Genomic DNA, 15788 nt, shown 5'->3' with positions numbered 1-15788 from the left:
ATATTTTTCTTATACAAACATATGTGCATTTTGTGTAACAGATGCTTGTGCCTTTAAAAAAATCCAGGGTGATCCCATGTACATAGCTCCTCTCAACATAGGCAATTGGGGAAAGTTAAAAGGGTTTTTAAAAATATTCCCACCCTTTGTCCAATTTATACAACCAATGATGCATCTGGAAATAATTTATTTTGGCTTTGAGTACCGCAGAATTTCTTTTTTTTCTATGTAGAAAATAACAATTACAAAAAAGTTGTGGAGAGGGTTGAGAACACTTCCCCAGGTGATGACTTTCAAACTTCTGTGAAATCAAACTGTCCACTTAGGAAGCAACACTGATTGACAATCAGTTTCACATGCTGTTGTGCACATTCGACTTTGTACAGAACAAAGTATTCAATGAGAACATTTCATTCATTCAGATCTAGGATGTGATATTTGAGTGTTCCCTTTATTTTTTTTGAGCAGTATATTTTAATTTTTAAAAATATACAAAGTATTTCCTGTATTGTGCAGGTAATAATACAAAGCAATACCTAAGTACTACAGTAAGATGGAAGAAGCGAAAAGCAATCATTTCCTTATTTGCCAAAACCCGTTCGGGGAGCTTTTCTATGTTTTTTTGACCCCATTTTCTATCCGTAGGTGCGGTTCTCTCGTTTCCTTTGTGATTATTATTAGCGACATGGCGGTAACTCCGGCAGGGATGACGGGGGACGTTCAGGCACGATTTGGGCATTCGGTGAAAGGACTGTTGACCGAAAAGGTGACCAACTGTGGTACGGATATAATCGCTCTCACCAAACAGGTGCTCAAGGGCTCCCGAAGCGCTGAGGTAAGCGAGACTACGCGGCTCCTCACCAAATATTAGTCCGGAACCCGGTTTCAGTCGGTACAAAGAGATTCGCGGTGTATGGTGGGATTTGTAGTCTCTTGGAACGCTTTGGCGGGCGGCCTTTTTAAGGAAAATACTGTAGCGCTAGGAAACGTAGGACTGGCCCAGAGCCGCTTAGTTTCATGGGGAAAAATAGGTGGTGATTTGATTCTTCTCTCTTAAATGTCAGCGGATGCAACCCATGATTTTGACACGTTTAGATGCTCGGTTACAGTCATCCGATATTTTTAAAAAAACCTTTAAAAACTACCCCTTAGACCAGGGGTAGGCAAAATTGGCTCTTCTATGACATGTGGACTTCAATTCCCAGAGTTCCTGAGCTAGCATAATTGGCTCAGGAATTCTGGGGGTTGAAGTCCACATGTCATAGAAGAGCCGACTTTGCCTACCCCTGCCTTAGGCTATCTACTGTAGACCTCACCCCATTCCTAAGAGGTCTGTAAGGGGCGTGCATAAGCACATCAGCGTGCCTACCGCCCTTGATCTAATGTTTCCTTTTATTCGCATCCATTTCATGTATTCATAGCTATGTTTTTACTTATATATAATGCATGCTTGATGAAATAAATGAATAAAATATACTTAGCACCTTTATTTTAAAACTCAAAATAGTTCAGACCTTGTGCCTGTAATAACAAAGTTCATCATACATATGGTGGAAGTAAACTGCAGATTTAACCAAGCAAACTAATAAGAAAGCGCGGAGACCTAAGTATCATTGGTGATGCTTTCTTAAGGTTAAAAGCCTATTTGTTTTTGCCCCAAAGACCGAAGTATGTATCTAACACCCTCATGCTCCTTTGAGCAAAGTAGCTGAAAAAGTGGTAAATCCCACTGTAGTAGAAATTAATACTGAATGGTGCTGGGGAATTTCAGTGAGGAATTGCTGAGAAAGTTTGAATGTAAGCATAGCTTTATGTTTTACTCATGCATACAGCTCCCATCATCTTGTTTACATGACAAAGGTATTTGCGGGAATTTCATGGTAATACATCTGAAGGACATCAGATTGAAGCTGGCTTGGCATGTCTTCCACCAGTCCCAAACTTCAATCTTGATTCACAAACAAGTAATTTACAGATTGCTTACCTTTAGGATTTGTCTGCTGAACTAGCCTAATTGATGATCAAGAAAATTGAGACCATCAATTTAAAAAAGACTTCTGTAAATCGCTAGGTATATCAACATAATTAATAATGACCATAACTATTGTACTATACCAAGGTTTTACTTATAGCATTAGTATTTAGCGTACATGGCTTCACAGTGCTTTACAGCCCTCTCTAAGCAGTTCGCAGACTCAGCATATTGTCCCCAATCATCTGGGTCCTCATTTTACCGACCTCAGAAGGATGGAAGGCTGAGTCAACCTTGAGCTAGTGAGATTTGAATTACTAAATTGCAGGCACCTGGCAGGCAGCAGAAATAGCCCACAGTAGTTATCCACCTATATATAATTTATTATGAAGATTCTACACAATTTCAGAAATCCTTTTGATTTAGAATGTTTGTCCAGTAAATTAGTGCTTCTGGATTAAATATGAGTTGATAAAGTTATAATTCCCAAATCTTACTATCTCTTGAAAGCTCACTATTAGATGCATTGTCAACCTTGAATAACCATGGAAGAACACTAACCTGGACAACATAAAGTTTATATCTCTTCCTATGGCTTTCATGTCTTTTAGTTCCTAGGACAGGCTGCCAGAAATATGGTGATGCAAGAGGGTGCCATTCTGCATTCTGAAGATGTGAGTATGGAATAGAATACTTGTCTGCTAATATTAAGTACTGTACATACCTTTTTGGGAGTTGTGGGAAGTGTGGCAAAGGAAATGTCAAGTTTAGGATTGAAAATGAAAAGATTTTTATGTTGTGCATAATACCAGTCAGTTTTAATACATAAATTTAGGATAAATCATTATAACAGAAAACATATGCATTTCCATACGTATGCAAGTAGATCAAGATTAATGTAGTTTTTGTTAAGGAAGAATTTGAATGAAATTATTCCTGAGCCAGCATAGAGGTCTAAATATTCCAAAACTGGAGGGTAAAAATGAATAGTGTTCCCTCGATTTTCGCGGGTTCGAACTTCGTGAAAAGTCTATACCACGGTTTTTCAAAAATATTAATTAAAAAATACTTTGCAGGTTTTTTCCATATACCACGGTTTTTCCTGCCCGATGACATCATATGTCATTGCCAAACTTTTGTGCGACTTTAATAAATATTTTTTTAAATAAACTTTAATAAATAAACATGGTGAGTAATGATCTAAATGGTTGCTAAGGGAATGGAAAATTGCACTTTAGGTGTTTAAAGTGTTAAGGGAAGGCTTGTGATACTGTTCATAGCCAAAAATAGTGTATTTACTTCCGCATCTCTACGCAGAAATTCGACTTTCGCCGGCAGTCTTGGAACGCATCCCCCGCGAAAATCGAGGGAACACTGTATTGCCAAACATAAAACAGTCATTTGCTGGAAAGTAAAGCAGTAGCACAACTCTACTACTTGTGCAGAAATTCTTAGCCTGAGGTCCATGGGTAGATTTCAGAGGCCTTTGGAACTTAAGGGGGGGGGGAGAGGGAATCCTTTATTTTCACATATACAGTGATCCCTCGATTATCGCGAGGGTTCCGTTCCAAGACCCCTCGCGATAATCGATTTTTCGTGATATAGTGGTGCGGAAGTAAAAACACCATCTGCGCATGCGCGCCCCTTTTTTCCATGGCCGCGCATGCGCAGATGGTGTTTTTACTTCCGCACCTGGGAAGACCCAGGGAAGGTTCCTTCGGCCGCCCAGCAGCTGATCTGCTCGGCAGCGCCGCAGCAGCGAGGAGCCGAAGATCCGGGTTTCCCCGCCGCCCACGCACAGGGGAAACCCGGATCTTCGGCTCCTCACTGCTGCAGCGCTGCCGAGCAGATCAGCTGCTGGGCGGCCGAAGGAACCTTCCCTGGGTCTTTCCCGCCGCCCACGCGCCGCTCGAGAGCAAGAGGGGGAGAGATAGAGAAAGAGAGAGAAGGAAAGAAAGAGATGAGAGAGGGAGGAAGAGAGTGTGAGAGAGGAAGAAGCAAGATAGAGAAAGAGAGAGAGAAAGAAAGATGAGAAAGGAAGAGAGTGACGTCATCGGGTAAGAAAATATTTTTAATTAATATTTTTTGAAAAATCGCGATATAGCGTTTCGCGAAGATCAAGATCGCGAAAATCGAGGGATCACTGTATTACTATTATGTTTTTGCTTTTGTTTCTTATTTTAAAAAACATACTCTGATAACTAATAGGTTTTCTTTTTAATGCAGCCTATATCCATGTATTAAATTGTATGCATTTAAATATATTTTTCTAAAACTGTCTGGAGGTTTCTCCAGCGTCTAAAAGGGGTCTATAGCATGTGCGCATGCATACACATCCTGTCTAGTTATCTAGTGCATCAAATCTCTTGCAGCTGTAATTATATGTAGAAGTAGATATTGTATTTCCTTGGTATATTTTCTGTTTAATAGTCCCAATAAAAAATATTTCCGGTCTTAGATCTATATGTTCTTCTGTTATCTCTTCTGACCATTTCCTGCTTTTAATCCAAAAATTAATCCAAAAATCATATACCATACGATTTTTTACATTTCGAACTTAGTGGTGAAGTATTCAGATACATCTTTACCAATCTTGCTGGAGGGAAGTTGCCATATGCAGAACATCTTCAATTGGTTTTCCTTGAATGCTGCCAACATTGTCAATTTTATATTTGTTCCCACATTTTTTCCCCTTTCTCCAATTCTATATTGCATCTCAAGTTCAGGATTGAAAATGAAAAGATTTTTATGTTGTGCACAATACCAGTCAGTCATTTTAATACATAAATTTAGGAGAAATTATTATATGCATTTCCATACATATGCAAGTAGATCAAGATGAATGTAGTTTCTGCTAAGGAAGAATTTGAATGAAATTACGGTATTCTTGAGCCAGCATAGAGGTCTAAATATTCCAAAACTGGTGGGTAAAAATGAATATTGCCAAACATAAAACAGTCATTTGCTGGAAAGTAAAGAGTAGCACAACTCTGTACTACTTGTGCAGAAAGTCTTTTTTTTAAAAAAATCTTTATTATTTACATTAAAAAAAGAAGCAACACAATATTGACAGAAGATAAAAAATTACAAAATAAAAAAAACATACGTACATTCAATGAAGACAAAATAAAGCATTATGCTTTATACATAGAGTATTTTTGGTATCAGAACTTAATAAGCATACCTGCTGGGTTGCAGGATAATTGGTTTTTGCATCTTATTCATTTATAACATTTTTTTTTCTTATTTACACATAGATCTCCTTAGTTTATTAATATCCATTTCTCTACCATTCCTTTCATTTGCTCTATATTTATTCTATGGTATAATTCTTAACCTGAGGTCCATGGGTAGATTTCAGAGGCCTTTGGAACTTGGATGGGGGGGAAGGAATCCTTTATTTTCACATATACTGTATTACTATTATGTTTTTGTTATTGTTTCTTATTTTTAAAAAATATATTCTGATAACTAATAGGTTTTCTTTGTAATGCAGCCTATATCCATGTATTAAGTTGTATGCATTTAAATATATTTTTCTAAAAGTGTCCAGCGTCTAAAAGGGGTCCATAACATGTGCGCATACATACACATCCTGTATAGTTATCTAGTGCATCAAATCTCTTGCGGCTGTAATTATATGTAGAAGTAGCTATTGTATTTTCTTGGTATATTTTCTGTTTAATAGTCCCAATAAAAATATTTCCGGCCTTAGATCTATATGTTGTTCTGTTATCTCTTCTGACCATTTCCTGCTTTTAATCCAAAAATTAATCCAAAAATCATATACCATACGATTTTTTACATTTCCAACTTAGTGGTGAAGTATTCAGATACATCTTTACCAATCTTGCTGGAAGGAAGTTGCCATATGTGGAACATCTTCAATTGGTTTTCCTTGAATGCTGCCAACATTGTCAATTTTATATTTGTTCCCACATTTTTTCCCATTTCTCCAATTATATATTGCATCTAAATTTTTTTGCCAATTTGATCATAGTTTCTTTAACAATCTCCTCTTCTATTTTGTGTCTCAGTAGAAATTTATATGTTTTACCAATTAATTTTTCCTCTGTTCCTTGAATAATTTTATCCAGTTCTTGCTGATCTTTCTGTATTTTATGTAATATTTTGTCCTCTTTAATTCTGGACTGGGTTTGGGTATATGTCCATCAATCTACTCCTCTGCCTATGTCGTGTTCTAATTGTTTTATTTCCAAATTGAACTCTTCAGAACAAATCTTTATATCTAATTATTTTGTCAATGGCTAGTAAATTTGGACATGTCACTGCTTCTATTAGTGATATCCACTTTGGAGTTTTATATAATGATTCTTTTTTATTTTTTTCCAGGTCTGTAAAAGAGCATTTCATATTATATGTCTTTGGAAATCTCTTTGCTTTATATTTCTCATCCCATAAAAATGCGTGTCAACCCGTTTGCAGATCATGGCCCTCTATAACTAAAATTCTTTTTCTTTTTTTTTGATCCAATCTTTTAGTCAAATTAAAGTAGCTGCATTGTAATATATTTTCTACCCTGGTAATGCCAGTCCTCCTTTATTTTTGGTATTCTGCAAGAACTTTAGTTTAATCCAGTGATGGCGAACCTTTTTTTCCTCGGGTGCTGAAAGAGCGTGGGCGTGCACTATCGTGCATGTGTGAGTGCCCACAGCCATAATTCAATGCCTGGGGAGGGCGAAAGCAGCTTCCCCAACCCTCTGGAGGCCCTCTAGAGGCCTGAAATGGCCCGTTTCCTAACTTCTGGTGGGTCCAGTGGGCTTGTTGCCCTTCCCAGGCTCCAAAGGCTTCCCAGGAGCCAGGGGAGGGTAAAAATGCCATCCCACATCCCTCCGAAGGCTCTCTGGAAGCCAAACACGCCCTCCCAGAGCCTCTGTGTGAGCCAAAAATCAGCTACCTGGCACACACATGCACATTGGAGCTGAGCTAGGGCAATGGCTCACGTGCCAGCAGATATGGCTCCATGTGCCATCTGTGGCACCCATGCCATAGGTTCGCCATCCCTGGTTTAATCCAAGATTTTTCCCTTGCCATATAAATTTGATGATTAATTTATTTAAATTTTCAAAAAGGGTTTTGCCTAATTTGATTGAGAGAACGTGAAACAAAAATAATACTCTCGGGAATATGTTCATTTTAATCATAGCAATCCTTCCTAAGAGTGAGATTTGTAAATTTTTCCAAGTTTCTAAATGTTTTTTTTTATTTGTAGTAACAATTTGTCATAATTATCTTCCTTAATTGTAGAGCATTTCACTGCACGGTAAATCCCTAAATAAATTTTCTCAGTTATTTGTATTTTTATCTTTTCTTCCAATTCCATTTCTTATCTCTTTATGAGATTAATTTAGATTTGTTTCTATTTATCTATTTATCTTAAGTCCCGCTACTTCAATGAATTCTTCTACTTATTGTATCAATTTAGGTCTGGTTTCTTAGGGTTCTTCTATTATAAATATTAGGACCTTATATTCTTCCTTTCTGATTTTTAAGTCTGTTCTTTCTTGGTCTTCCCTAATTTTTATTAATTAACAGTATTTCTAATGAGAGAATAAATAGGAGAGAGTGGGCATCCTTGTTGTACTCCTTTGTTTATGTCAAATTTTTCTGTGATGTCATCATTTATAATTACCTGTTTGGTGTAAGTTTGCTCAATTAACCTTTCAAATTTTGTGCCAAATTCCATATTTTTAAATTGTGTTATAATTAATTTCCAGTTCAAATTATCAGAAGCCTTTTGGGAATCAAGGAAAACCAGTGAAGCTTATATGTGTGGACCACATAAAATTCCAAGGTGTTCATTATGATCCTCATATTATTTTTTATTTGTCATCCTGTATAAAATTAGTCAGTATTTTAAAAATTATTTTTGCCAATATTGGTGCAAATATCTTGTAGTCTGTATTTAATAGTGATATTGGTCAGAAATTTTTAATTAGTTAATGATTTGTATCTTTGGGAATAAGAGTAATTATTGCTTCTAACCAAGTTGTAGGTACCTTTGCTTGTTCTAGAGCCTTATTGTTTACCTCCAGCATTGTTCTGTCTGGGTGCCCCCAGACTTCAACAACAACTGGAAAAAACAGCCAGACACGCTGGTACAAACAAAGGCACTTTATAGTTTGAAAAATAAACACAGAGAAAAACCTGTTCTTCCCAACAGGCAGGCTATGAGACTTCCCAGCAGAATCCTGACGGCCAGACAATACAGCAGACTTCTTGCTGGCACACCCACCACTGTAGAGAATAAGACCCACAACTTCCCCCCCCAAGGTTTCAGTATTCAAAGTCACAAACCAGAATTCCAAGACGCCAAAGATCACAGCCAGGTCCCAGGACTCCCAAAGATAATACTCCACAAGCCAGAAAGGGTGGGTCTGCCTTTTCAGCCTTTCCAGAGAGCACCACACCCAAACCCAGCTGTTGCCTCTTTAGTGCTGAAAGTACCTGGCTAATTGTCCCCTTCGTTGTGTTGCTCTTCTGTGCCGGAGATCGATGATTGCCTGTGCATTTTCATCTAAGGAATCCAGGCTGCTTGCTGGGGAGAGCTCCCTCTCGGGGGACTCTGGCTGTCCTCCCTCTCCCTCAGCCTGAGATTCCTCCTCCCCGTCTGCCTGAACCTCCTGTTCCTCATCCTCCCCCTCTGAGCAGGAAGCCGGCAGAGGATCAGCCGTTCCCTGAGGGGCCTCAGACGGAATCACAACAAGCATTAACCATTCTTGTGAGTTTTGAACATTCTTATATAGTTCAACCGGAAGACCATCTGGTCCTGATTTTTTTGTTCAATGCAAATATGAATTCTATTATCGTTATTGGTCTGTTTAACATTTCCCTTTGGTCCTCCATACTTTTACTCAAATTCATTGATTCTATAAATTGTTTTATTTTATCAAAATACCACATTTTCTTCAAAATAGCAAATACTATGAGAGCTAGAAAAATGTACTATGTGATTATTTCTCATTATCATGTAATACCAAATGTTGATTGTATTGACAACTTCACTGAGGGAAAAAGTATTTACTTCATACCTATCTCTTTGCAGAGTTTAAGAAAAATGGCTATTATAACTACTCACCTACAGTACCAGTAAGTATACACGTCACACATACTATATTTCATGGGATTGCTAATCCATAGAAATGCAAATAAAGACAAAAAAAAAATCCTTGGTAGCATATTTTCAAATGTAAATGTTTTATTAAAAGTCATAAGCCTTCATGAAGATTTTTTTCCTTTTAGTCAAATACATTGTTAGTCTGAAAAGATGCTAAGAGAGCCTCTTTATAACTGATTGTTATAGAGTAACATAGCTCTACTTCTACAGCTAAAATACAACTGAGAATAGTTTAGAAGAGTGATGATGGCAAACAATTTTTTCCTCAGGAATTAAAAGCACATGTGTACGCCCACACCCATAATTCAGTGCCCTCCATTTCTCCCCCCCGCACATGTGCGCGCACCCCCCCCACTTCACTGTTCCGCGCATGCACGCACAAACCACGGTTCCCCCGTTTCCTGACTTCCAGTGGGCCCAGTAGGCCTGTTTTTCTCCCTTTTCAGGCTCCACAGGCTTCCATCCCCCCCCCCCCCCCCGGAGACCCTCCAGAGACCGAAAACGCTCTCCCTGAGCCTCTTTGCCGATCAGTTTCCGGTCACAATTCAAAGTGTTGGTTATGACCTATAAAGCCCTTCGTGGCATCGGACCAGAATACATCCGAGTCCGCTTTCTGCCGCACGAATCCCAGCGACCGGTTAGGTCCCACAGAGTCAGTCTTCTTTGGGTCCCGTCAACTAAACAATGTCGTCTGGCAGGACCCAGGGGAAAAGCTTTCTCTGTAGTGGCCCCGACCCTCTGGAACCAGCTCCCCCCGGAGATCAGAATTGCTCCCACCCTCCTTGTCTTTCGTAAGCTCCTCAAAACGCACCTCTGTCATCAGGCTTGGGCGAACTGAACTACCCTTTTCCCCCTAGGCCTATACAATTTATGCATGGTATGTTTGTGTGTATGTTTGGTTTTAATAAGGGTTTTTTAATTATTTTAAACATTAGATTTGTTACATGCTGTTTATTACTGTTGTTAGCCGCCCTGAGTCTATGGAGAGGGGCGGCATACAAACAAACAAACAAATAAATAAATAAATAAAAAATCAGCTGGCCAGCTGTGTGCGCTGAAGCTGAGCTAAGGCAACGGCTGACATGCTGGCAGATAGGGATCACCATCACCGGTATAGAATAAGTTTTGCAGGGTGGTAGTTAGAAATCAGCATTTTACATTTTTTAATGTCAGTGTCATTGCATCATTTCAGGGAAAAGTGAAGCATTATAAAAGTAAATGATCCTTAAAATCTATGTAGAAATAGGAAGATTTTGCCCTGATTTTTGGAAAATTTTATTTTTAGGGATATTCCTGTTTTGTCCTTCATCCGCTGAAACTGGGGAGGGGGATTTGAATTTTTCAGTTTCCGTCATTATGGATTTCTATGCATAGATATTAGGGTTCGATATGTATCAAGTGACTCACCTGGTAAAGATTATCTGGGATGTGCTGGGAAACTTCAGCTTCCAACTCTAATCTTGGCGAGATGAGCGGCTTTATGAATTGTTTCACAGAGAAATACATTCAAATAAATGACTAAGGCCTATTGGTACAAGGGCACTAGGTGCCTTCCGTCCCCTGTCCTATTGCTCTCCTATATCTCCTATACCTTTCTTCTATTCCTATATCTCTTCTTCTATTCTTTCATTGATATGTTCTATTACTTTATCTTCTTTTCTCTTCTTTCTTAGATATATTTTACTATGAGTATCTCCTCTATAACCTTCATCATGTATTTTACTATGTGTACTGTATATAGATATATACCCACTAAAACCCTCATTGTGTATTGGACAAAATAAATAAAATTGGTCAGGAACATGAAAGCTGGAAGCAAGTATTTTCCCTCATAGTTGATTTGAATGGAAAGCCTCTTTGCCCAGGTAATGAAAAAAAGAATCACACTCAGTCTTCTGGATGTAAAGCACAGCATTCCTCTGTACTTAAGAGGAAATTGCCTTTGCTTGTTTAGGAACAGAAAAAAGGGCAGGATTTGGTTCAAAGGCCAGAGGTTTGGAATGCAATGAATGTATCCCTTTCCAAGGCCCCATTACTTACTTTTGTAGGGTAGGGCAATCCAGTGCAGCTTTGGGGGCTATATTAAGTTCCCTAACATTGGGACACTTTGCCCAAGATACAAGCATTCTTGGATACCAACCCAAAGGATGGAAAATAAATAAGGAGCTCTGATGGGCAACATAAAAATGACTGCCTTCTGTTTCACAACACAGATTTATTTACATCCCTACAAGCAATCTAAATATGTTATTTCTATATATGTCAGTAAAGTCAAAAGTCTGTTTGATTTTCATGGATCCTCGGCAATAAATCAGCACTCTTTTTAGCAATTCAAAATTCATTCCAACTCGCATTGTGTTTACCCCCTCTTTAGGCAAGAAGCTATTCAAAAAAAGTAAGTACGCTGTTTCTATTTGATTGGGAGATTGTCTACTCCAGAAATCTTTATTACTGCTTTTTCAAAATTTGCTTGCATCCATTTTGTTTATGTGGATGTTTTTGAAATTGCAAATTCAATGGATTTAGAATTATACTGCCTTTTTACAGAGCTGGTTTAATTTGCACTTTGTGTATTATTAAATACTAAATATTAGTATTAAGTATGAATATATATCACAAGGATTTAATGCTACATTAAATACCTTGCTTTTAGAACAAATGAAAGTTCAGGTGAGTTTTATCATAATAAGACTTAGACGTTAAGTAAATCAGATCTGGAATTGTTCTGCCTTTTCCCATCTTCTTCTGCCATTATTTTTTTGTCCTCCTGATTTTTATGAGAGATTCTTTATTACTGAAGTTTGCAATCTGGAATAAGTAGAGTAGTGAAGACACAATAGTATTTGCCTTGTGAGTAAACATGCACATGATTGCATTGAAAATTTATTCCACCATTGAGTATCCCTTTTATAACTTTTAATTGTATTTAATCTTAGTTTCCTTATTTTTCCTCCTTTTCTATCAGAAAAAATGTCAGCTGCAAATTATATGTACTCAAAAGATTGAATATGTAGTATGTAAATCTAATAGTTTAGATATTATAGCTAATATTTTGTTTATTCATTCACATTTATTAAATTAGTTTGCCTCCCACAAGACCACATTTCTTGCTATGAATAAATTATAACCGTTTTACCTTAATCAGTGCTATATTAAATATTGTAACAGTAATGTTTGTTACCCATAAAAATAAAATATATCCCATTATTTCAGTCTATTCATCATTATATTACATAATTGCAGAAGAGGAGCCCCCTTATTTTATTTGGAAACACCTTTATGTTGTGGAAATCTTTTTTTCTCAGCAATTATATCTAAATATTCATGTCCTCTTATTAAACTCTTCTATAGTGTTGAACAGTCTTCAAATTTACGTGATCAGCTGAGCCACCTGCTAAAATGAAGAGAAGAGTTTGTAGGAGGTAACAAACAGCTGGAAAAGAGTGGAAGAAAATGCACAGTGGGGGTTTACAGAATACTTTCCCTGTTCTACAGATGCATTATAAGCCTAAGTCAAAAGTCATCTCCCAGATGTAATGCCACACAGTACTGTATGTGCTTTGTTCTATAAGATTCTGATCTGGGAATACGGACAATTTTTAAATTACAAATGCTGCCTTTATAAGAGGGTAGGTACATCGCTGTATTAAATTGCAGTTTCTGTGTGTTGATGCTTGTTTCTCTTTAGCAGCACTGATTTCTTTAAGAATTAACATCATTCTAAATAATCAAATACATCTTGTTCTGGTTTTGAGTACTTCAAGAGGTTATTTTTTTTCCCTTTCTTCAAACTGTTTGAAAACTTATGGTGTAAATGCTTTTCATAGAATAGAACGCTGATCATAAAAAACATACATATAGTCCTCAACTTATAATTGTTCAATTAATAACAATTCTTAACTACAGTGGTCTTGGAAAAACTTACTTAGGACCTATACTTGCACTTACAACCATCGTACCAGCTCAGGGTCAAGACTGCAATTCAGGCATTTGGCCCCTGGCTTGTATATAGAGCCATTTGCAGCATTCTGCATTATCATGAGTTGCAAACTTTTTTTCTTGCTTTTTGATAAAAATTGCCCATTGGGAAAGGTAGACCTGCTTAATAACCATGTAATTTGCTTAATGTCCACCATAATATTTTTTAGAAAACTGGATCTGACTGAATTTATGACAGAAGTTTTGATCCCAATTTTGATTGTAAATCGACAACTATCCCATATTTATTGTTTATATCTCTAATATTGGCTGGATTTATAACTTGTCATGATGGTTTTGTCAACTGCCCTTGTAGGTATTTTCCACAAGCTAGTAAAAGCCTAGTATAATGTGGGAATTTAGTCATTCTCTTGAGAAGGATTACTCTCAGGACATACTACCTCTAATTCATGAGTAAAATGTCCATTGATCTAGGAAAAGTTTTATCCTATCCTATACAGTGCTGGTAAAGAATTAACCTGTGCATGATTTCTATGTGTGTATAATTTTTTAATTTAATTCCATCATTGCTAATAAGAGTCCAGAATGGTGGAGGAGAGTGGTGCTATTTAACAATTGCACTTCCTAAGTATTCTCATTTTCTGTACCACAAAATCTGTTCACTAACATTCTGGGAACCTCAGAGTGAATATCTAACTTCAAGGATAATACATGTTTCCAAGGTCTGGATTTCTTCCAATCTTATCTTAAGTTAATGAGAACACAGTCTGCTTGAATAGAAATCTGGGAGTTTACTTACTTAGATTTGCTTTAAATTCCTAATTTAAGCAAGTGTCTTTTTTAAAAAGGCTTTCATGCCTTGGTCTGTAACGATGTTTACATTTAGACTATAATCTTGTACATAGTAATAAATATATAAACGTAATGGGATTTATTTTGAAGTCAACATTCACAGTTTCCCCCTATTTCTTGTTGCATAATCTATTATAAGAATATAAAGTGATGAAACAAATCTAGTGCATGTATAATTTATTTGCAAAAAAGTGCTAGGTTATATATACACATCTGCTGTCAAGTTTAGACTTAAGAAACATTCCTACATTTTCATTGCTGCTATGCCTTTTTAATTCACCATAGAGTCATTATGCAGTTCTTTACGTAACTAGAAATGTTGGAGATACTCCATGTTTACAATAATGGACCATTTTAAAAGCAACTAAAAGCAGAGCTACGGTTACAATATGTATTCAAAATATATTCATTATGTCAATTCATTAACTAGTAATGTTTTTCATAATCCCCTTTTTAAAAGTACTGTACTCCTGATTTCCTTACAAAATTGCAAACTTTTTGTTTATATACAGGAATTACATCATAACAAATGGTTTCATTATATTAAAATTATTTTATTATTATCTTATTGGCAATCATTGTTTTCATGAACAGTAATTGGAGTAACTGGCAAGTTATTTTAAATAATATTCTATGCATATTTAATTTTTGGTAGAGATTGTAGCAAATTAAAGTTCAAATAAAATATTCAAAATAAAGTGTAATTATATAAAACACATCTGTTATACAAGCATCTACATGATACTTCATTAAAGTAAATGGAATGTAGATAGGTAGATGTAGAATGTATAATATGTATGTAGGATTGAATTGGAAGCACTTAAATTGTGAAAAAGCTAAGTTAATCAGTAAAGAATATTGGTGCAAAGGGGAGGAAATTTACATTGGATGCTTTAATTTTAGTTTTAATTCTGCTCAGTATTAACATGCAATTTTGTTGATTAATATATTGTATTGTTTTAATGAGTTGTATTAGAATAGGTAAAAGACTGCTGAGTGATTTAATAGTAGAAATTGTGAAGACTGCTTATAATCAGTAAGCTGGTAGGGGAGAAAAATGCATAACTGGAACAGTTAGAGGATAATTTTTGAAAAAGATTTTTTTATGACTTTTTGCATAGATCTACACATTTTACTAAGCTGTGATATGATTGGTTTGGGCTTATGCTGTGTAAATCCTTTTTATATATCATAGTTTATGGCATAGTATATTATGTAAACTAAGCATTTGTGGTATATTTTTATGCAAATATGCAATGCAATAACTTTCAAACAGAAATGTTAATGATATCCATGCTTATATATTTTAGTGCTGGCCAACAGGAGGCTAACTATGGATTTTTATTGGAGAATAGCAATAGCATTTAGACTTATATACTGCTTCCTAATGCTTTTACAGCCCTCTCTTAAGCGATTTACAGAATCAGCATACTGTATTTCCCCCAAACAATCCAGGTCCTCATTTTACCCACCTGGGAAGGATGGAAGGCTGAGTCAACTTGAGCCGGTGGTGAGATTTGAACTGCTGAACTACAATTAGCAGTTAGCTAAAGTAGAAGGAGAAGGAGAAGAAGAAGGCAGGCTTCTTTGTCTGAAAGTTGAAACAAATTTAAACTTGCTTACTTTAGAAAATCTAGCTTTTAGTTTGATAGTTTGATTTCTTTCACCATATGTTCATTTCTGGTCAGCTGCAAGAGAGCTTATTTAAATAATGAAAACTACGTACACTATGTGTCGGCAACCCAGGGCTCTGGAGCTGCATGCGGCTCTTTCAGCCCTCTGCTGTGGTTCCCAATGCCACTGCTGCCGCCTCCATGGCCTGCCCACTGCTCTCCATAATGCCTTGTGCAGCACAGCGAAAGCCTGCTTCGTAATATGGGAGACAGG

General features: G+C 36.7%; 1 protein-coding gene across 1 annotated transcript; it reads left to right on the top strand.

Annotated features, from left to right (window-relative positions):
- The first annotated feature begins 228 nt into the window (after positions 1–228).
- Positions 229–14619, top strand: BORCS7 (BLOC-1 related complex subunit 7). The gene is made up of 5 exons (XM_070752821.1): positions 229–835; positions 2584–2646; positions 9039–9082; positions 11485–11505; positions 12462–14619. The coding sequence occupies exons 1-5, from the start codon at positions 554–556 to the stop codon at positions 12511–12513; spliced, it is 462 nt and encodes a 153-aa protein (XP_070608922.1). The 5' UTR covers positions 229–553; the 3' UTR covers positions 12514–14619.
- The last annotated feature ends 1169 nt before the right edge of the window (positions 14620–15788 follow it).

This window comes from Erythrolamprus reginae, chromosome 5, assembly GCF_031021105.1.
Source record: "Erythrolamprus reginae isolate rEryReg1 chromosome 5, rEryReg1.hap1, whole genome shotgun sequence".
Classification (NCBI taxonomy): domain Eukaryota; kingdom Metazoa; phylum Chordata; class Lepidosauria; order Squamata; family Dipsadidae; genus Erythrolamprus; species Erythrolamprus reginae.
Note: the sequence above shows the minus strand (reverse complement) of the source record. Positions and strands in the feature narration are given on the sequence as shown.

What these genes read in the sequence shown, in the direction of transcription:
- BORCS7 (XM_070752821.1), top strand. Translation starts at nt 554, where the DNA reads ATGGAAGAAGCGAAAAGCAATCATTTCCTTATTTGCCAAAACCCGTTC. An exon ending in CCATTCTGCATTCTGAAGAT is followed by an intron (nt 2,647 to 9,038) that starts GTGAGTATGGAA and finishes ATCTCTTTGCAG; the next exon opens with AGTTTAAGAAAAATGGCTAT. An exon ending in CAAGAAGCTATTCAAAAAAA is followed by an intron (nt 11,506 to 12,461) that starts GTAAGTACGCTG and finishes ACTCTTCTATAG; the next exon opens with TGTTGAACAGTCTTCAAATT.